Source organism: Apaloderma vittatum, unplaced genomic scaffold, assembly GCF_000703405.1.
Source record: "Apaloderma vittatum isolate BGI_N311 unplaced genomic scaffold, ASM70340v1 scaffold31759, whole genome shotgun sequence".
Lineage (NCBI taxonomy): Eukaryota > Metazoa > Chordata > Aves > Trogoniformes > Trogonidae > Apaloderma > Apaloderma vittatum.
In genome coordinates, this window is record NW_009737565.1 from 4,275 (window position 1) to 10,271 (window position 5,997).

The 5,997-nt window shown below is 55.8% G+C and overlaps 1 protein-coding gene across 1 annotated transcript in view; it reads right to left on the bottom strand.

The window, feature by feature from the left end:
• The window catches only part of LOC104279918 (plexin-D1-like), a gene marked incomplete at both ends in the record, with an annotated part of 10,087 nt that overhangs the window by 3,935 nt on the left and 155 nt on the right, over positions 1 to 5,997 (bottom strand). Inside the window, 4 exons of the mRNA XM_009877381.1 lie at positions 36 to 70; positions 1,639 to 1,702; positions 2,714 to 2,817; positions 3,874 to 4,030. Of these exons, the coding sequence (XP_009875683.1) occupies positions 36 to 70; positions 1,639 to 1,702; positions 2,714 to 2,817; positions 3,874 to 4,030 (360 nt within the window). The remainder of the gene's footprint in view (positions 1 to 35; positions 71 to 1,638; positions 1,703 to 2,713; positions 2,818 to 3,873; positions 4,031 to 5,997) is intronic.

A 5,997-nucleotide genomic window follows, 5' to 3' on the forward strand; every position in this document is an offset into this window, starting at 1 on the left:
TCGCGGCTGGGACCCGCTGCTGCAGGGATACGTACCAAGTGGAAGTACTTCTCAGTGTCCAAATCCTTCACTGCAAAGAAAAAGAGACAGAGACAGCTGCTCACTTGGGGCATCCGAACTGAAACTGCCTCCGCAGACACCCTCCGTGTCCGGAGGTGTTTCCTATTCCCCAAGAAGCCCAACACCGAGCTGGCATTCCCATCCCAGGTGACCTCAGCGGTTTAATTTGTTTTGGTGTTGTTTATTGCCTTCTGGGGCACATGGTAAGTACTTCAGGCAGTATTTTGAGGAGGACTCGAGGTCTCCCAAGGGGTGTCTTACAAGGGACCCAAGAGGGTACAAGAGCAGGACCAGCATTGGGGCACTCCTATACCATGACGTCCTGCATCGTATTGTCCTGAGAAGCCCTGTCACGTTCTGCGATGCTATGCAACGTCCTGTTCTGCTGCGTGATGCCCCAACATCCCCCCGAGTCCCACGTGCCCTGGGCCATCTCCCAGGCTCATCATCAGGGCAGCTGCAGCTCCGAGTAGCTGCTCACTCCAGAGAGAGGAATCTCACTGCAGAGACAGGCTTGGTGCAGGCAGCCAGCACACGGCATTTGAAACTCCTTGTTCAGTGTGAATTTTTGTCTCTGGTCTGTTTTGACTCTCTGAAACGTAGAGACACACTGGCAAGAAAGTGAGCATTTGTAACTGGGACGGAAAGGGATTTTCCAGTCAATCAGTCTCAGATGCTTCCCTTTTTTCACCTTGTTAGCACAGATTGGATGCAAACCCCTAATGAGGATGTGAGAAGAAAGGTGCAAACATCTTAAGGGCTGGGAAAGCACTCAGCACCCCAGCAAAGCTGAGAGAGGAAGATACCGGGTAACACATTTCTAAATCCCCAGTATGACACTCGCATCTCCTGCAATGTGCATATCACAAATGTATGCAGCCCAGACCTTCTTCACATCTCTTACAGAAGGAAAAGTCGGCGTGAACCTCCAGCCTGCAAGTAACATAGACAAGCCTTAAAAGTTAGGAGGGGTGTGGAAGCCACCCGCTCTTCAGGCTGAGTCCCAGGCTCTCAGAGGTCTGCGACCTCCCGAGCGGCCAATGCAGGTTTGACCAGTCGACGTGCCCCGCTCTGGCCAGGGCTCCCTGCCCACCCAGCGGGGGAGCACTCTATGAAGGGCAGCCCAGCAGTAGCCGACATGGACGCCCTTGTGCCAGGCCCTTACGGCCTCATCCAGCCACGGGCCAGCATGCCTGCTCTGCCCACGCCCTGCAGAAACTCTGCCCCCAGCTCCCCGCGTCCCTCTTCCCCCCAGGTGACGGCCGTGGTTCAGTTAGTGCCACCACGCACGGCAGTCATTAAAGCTCTAAGTGTCTCCACGTCACCAGTCTGTCTCGCCCCTGGTGCCACATGGGACCGCTGCGCTGCCGCTGCTGGTGTGGCAGGACTCAGACCTGAGGGTGCTCTGCGAGTGCTGGCAACACCAGAGCCAGCCCCGCATGGGCTACCAGCACACCCCAACGCCCAGGCGAGGCGGCTGGCACCTGGCTCCCAGCACCCCTGCCCAGAGACACCCCTCTAACACCGCAGGTGCTTCTGCCCGGTCACAGCAATGGGCGCAGAGAAGCGAGGCGTTACCTCTGCTCAGCGTGGTGTCCTTCTTGTCCGACAAACTCATGGCCAGCGACGCCCCTTCAGGGATCTGCGGAGGAAAGGAAGAGCAGACGTTATAATAGGGGCCTTAAAGGTGCCTCCCATGGAGCTGAAGATGGCCCTGGGGGGATCCCACGAGCAGGGGGACACTGGTGCAGTCACTGCTCCACCACAAACTGTGTCTGCCCTGACGCTGCTCCCCGTCTTGGCAGTAATGGCACTGCCCAACACAGAAAGAGTTCTTTAAATGCAGATACAAGGTAGTGAGGTCCTCAAATCCAAGGAGAATCCGCTAAATACACGTGCCCAAGATACAGTTTTAGACGCCGATGCCAGGCAATCCGAAGAGGAGAGCGCTGCGCTGTGCAGGTGCTGCTTTGCTTTTGCCCAGACCTGCGGGGCTGGCACCTCCATGTTGCCTCGGGCTCTCAGTGCACCAGGCCAGCAGCGGGGCTCTGCGGCACAGTGCTTATCGAAATAAGGATATATTAATAAGTACTCAGCTCCGCTTTTGATTTTCCATGCACTGTTACAGACCAGTGAGGATTATGCTCCCAGGCTTAGCAGGGAATATGGAAATCATGTAAGAATTTCTGGTTTCATTTAATTTTAAAAGGAACAACGGTCAAGAAAATAATTTGATTCCCCTCATTTCCCCATATTTTTGGCTTCTGCTCCTTGATGGCAACCCTAGCCCCTGCCCTCAGGGCAGGCAGTGACAATTGTGGCAGCGATTTCAGCAGAACGGATCAAGAGTAGAGTGATACTAATCAGCCAGGCTGGTGGCCGTTGGGAATAGGAGCTTTTTTTCCTCCTCTTTCTGTTGTCAGTAATAACTTGTTTTGCATGAAGAGTGTTTAATTAGTTTCAGTGTGTTGCAATATTAACGAGCTTCTCGCCAGGGCAGATGTCTATTCCCCGGAAGCTCTCACGGAGCTATGGCAACCTCTCTGCTTGTTCCTGATGATCCTGTTTTTGGAGGGGGAACCACAGCTCGCCCCCGAGGCCAGGCAGGCTCCGAGGAGGCAAAACTTTCTTGTGGCACTGGTGGGTTTTGTACCTTGTAATGCGCTAACGTGTTGAGCTTCTTCCTGCCATCCTCCACCACCGAGGTGTCATCGAGGTCCCGGAGGATGTAGCTGTCGGTGCTGGTGGCGAACCACTCTGAACAGAGAGGAGAGAGACGTGAGACACCAGCCCGAGGGAGGCAAGTGTTGCGGGGCCGGGGGCTACGGGCACCGGCCCCACAGGGCTCAGGAGCTGCTCAGCCCCCTGCCAAGGCTCTGTGAAACCAGAGCTCACTTCCCTGTGGGGGTGCCGGAGCCCTGGCCCAGGCTGCCCAGAGAGGGTGTGGGGTCTCCTGCTCTGGAGACTTTCCAACCCACCTGGACGTGTTCCTGTGGGGCTGCCCTGGGTGACCCTGCTCTGGCAGGGGGTGGCACTGGGGGATCTCTGGAGGTCCCTTCCAACCCTCAACATTCTGTGATTCTGTGATTAGGAATGGCTTCAGGCTTTGCCACTGGAGTGGGAACTTCCAGACTAGAGCAGACCTGGATGTTGCTGGGACCAGCCCAAGGGACGCCACATGCACCAGCTGAGGAGAGGGCCCCACCACTGCTCCAGCCCAGGCCATTCCTCTGTGGAGAGTCTCTCGGGCGCTGACTATGAATGTCACACCTTGCGATCGCTGCCAGCCAGGCTGCACCTCCATGGCCCGCTGCAGGGCACAGAGGCACCACAGACACCATGGGTTTCTCTTACCAGCAAGCATTCGGCTTGCACCTTTCTTAAATTTTGGGAGAAGGAGTTGGTGACTGGGTTGACAAATGACAGATCTGAATCTATGGCTGGACAGGAGCCCACAGGCTCAGTTAGAGCTGCTTGTGGAGAGACATGTATTAACAAGCCATCTGCAGGCACAGGGGGATGTTAGAGGGTGCTTGTTCTGGAGTTCAGGCTACGGGCTTTAAAGGGGTCAAGTCCAATCATGCTCCACTTGGGCTTCCCTAAAGGTTCTTTCCAGTTACGTGCCCAGCTATTCCTGCCCACCAGTACCTGGTCCCATCACTCATTCCTGAAGAGTATCCTCAGGAAAAGGCTGCCCTGATGTCTCCCCTCTTGTCAGTGCAGCTTCACCTGCTGCCACCAAGAGCTACTGTGCAACATCAGGTGCTTCATCAGATTTTAAGGACTGGCTGGTCCAATGCACCTTGTCCTTACCAAGGTCAACATCTTCCACCCTTGGCCACTGGGAATAGGGGACGTTCTTGCAGAAAGCCTCCAGAATCTTCTCCTTCACTTGGCTGAGCGTGTCTGTGTCCATGGCCCTGACACTCAGGGAGTCCATCCCGCAGCCTTGGAAGGAGACGTTGAGGTTCTGCAGACAGAGTTTGAGTTAGGGGTGCCCTGCCCGGTTCTGCCGGCTCCCATGGAGCAGCTCTCACTGGTGCACTCTGGGCCTCGTGCTGCTGGAAATCAGGCTGAACAAATGTGGTCATCTAGGCTCCAGCGCTAGTGAGAGGCTCTGATTTACAGCCCCGGGAGGCTGAAGGCCCCTGTTTGTTGATGGAGCTGGGAGGACACAGGGAGCGACACCGCAGCCTCCGCTCATGCTGCCTCGCTAATGGGCCTTAGCTCTGACGTGCAGAGGAGGGGGCGGGAGGAGAGGTCCGCCCCCATAACCAGTCACCTCCTCAGCTTCTCGGCTCTGACCGGTGACTAATGGGACCGCCAAGGCTCATTGCTCAGCCCCTCCCTGATGCAACGGGCTGAGCCCCTCTGTCTGAACAAGCTTTAAGCATGTGGCAGGCTGGGTCTGCTGCCAGCACTAGGGTCTCCCACCGGCACCCCTAGGAACCTCCTCGACAGCGTATGGCACAGAGGGACAAGGGGCTGGGGGCGGGACCAGCCTGGACCTGGGGGATGCACATACACCACTACAGTTGCAGCAGAAAGCTGCAGGGCAATGAGAGCAACTCTCTGCCTATAAAAATTCCTCTCCTCTTTTCGGGAGCAGTTGCCACACCAGGCAAGGAGAGGCAGTGCCCAGATGCCTCCTCCTCTCTCAGTTGTGCAGACCCAAACGCTGCAAGCGCGGCATCTCCCTCTCACCCAGGGGCTTCACTCTGGGACAGCCCCAGCCTTGCCCCAGACCTGCCTCTGCTTGTGTCCTAAACCCGAGGGCAATGCTGCACCTTTGTTTGGTGGTGAATGTCACCCTGACCCCATCGCCCCGCCTGACCGGCAAGCGCAAGGCAGGGGCCGCTGATGCTAGGAGCATTGCTTGTGCACAAGCACAGCTGCCTCGCAGAAGGACCCTGGTACACGAGAGCTGGGATTTTTCACAGCCTAGGGGTTCCTTTGCAAACACTGCTTTTTGGTGTCAGCAGCCTCGCCTGTGAACACTGTGAATGCACAGGTGAAGTCCAGTTTTATCCACACCATTTAATGAGGGTGTTATTTCACGTTGTACACTATGCAGGTGCTCTGTAATGTGGAGGTTCAGTTACCGGCAATGTGGGGGATTGCCGGGCAGTTAGCACTAACCCTGCAGTTGCTCTCCTTCCTGCAACATACTTTGTTCATACTTTTCTTTCTCTTCTTGCAAAGTAGAGAGCAGCCGCACTTTCCCTGCTCTGACTTATGAAGTTACCATTTCTGCCGCGAAAGCTAATACTCTGCGCCCTGCTGGTAACCCCTCTTGGTCTGCACCGTAGATTTATAGGTCAATTGGTAACAGGAATCTGCAGAGGATGCGGAGCATGAACCTGCTCTGAGTTACGGCGATGTGCATTTGGGGTAACCTACTGATTTCAGCGAAGCTGCTCCAGATTTATGCCAGGTAATTGAAAGCAGGATTTGACCCAGGCTCTGGAGAGGCATCTGCTGAATTGTGTGTCAGACACCGGAGGGAGCTGAGCCCTTCACACGCACAGCCCTTGTCCGCCCTGGTCCCAGGGCAGGTGTTTTGCAGAACCGCTTCTCAGCACCACTCCTGTAACAGCCTGCATCCCGGGACTCGGGTTTGCAGCAGCATCCTTCCACAGCCGGCGAGGATGCTCGTTTGTTGGGAACTGTAAACCTGTTATTTTAACTTTGAATATGGCACAGTAAATTCTCCTACCTCCCTCTGCCTCTGATCTGAGCTACCTAGGTGACCCACCACAGGACGGACATGGAAACAGTCATTACAAGCCTTATTTTGTGGCTGTGAGCTCAGGCAGTGGCAGGGTGTCTGCACAGGGTGTAATCCACGTGGTTATCCCACCCGCACAGGTACCGAATTGGCCTCTTGCACAACTGCCCTGCTGGGGGCTGCACCCGTCGGACCCCCGGGGTGTGGGT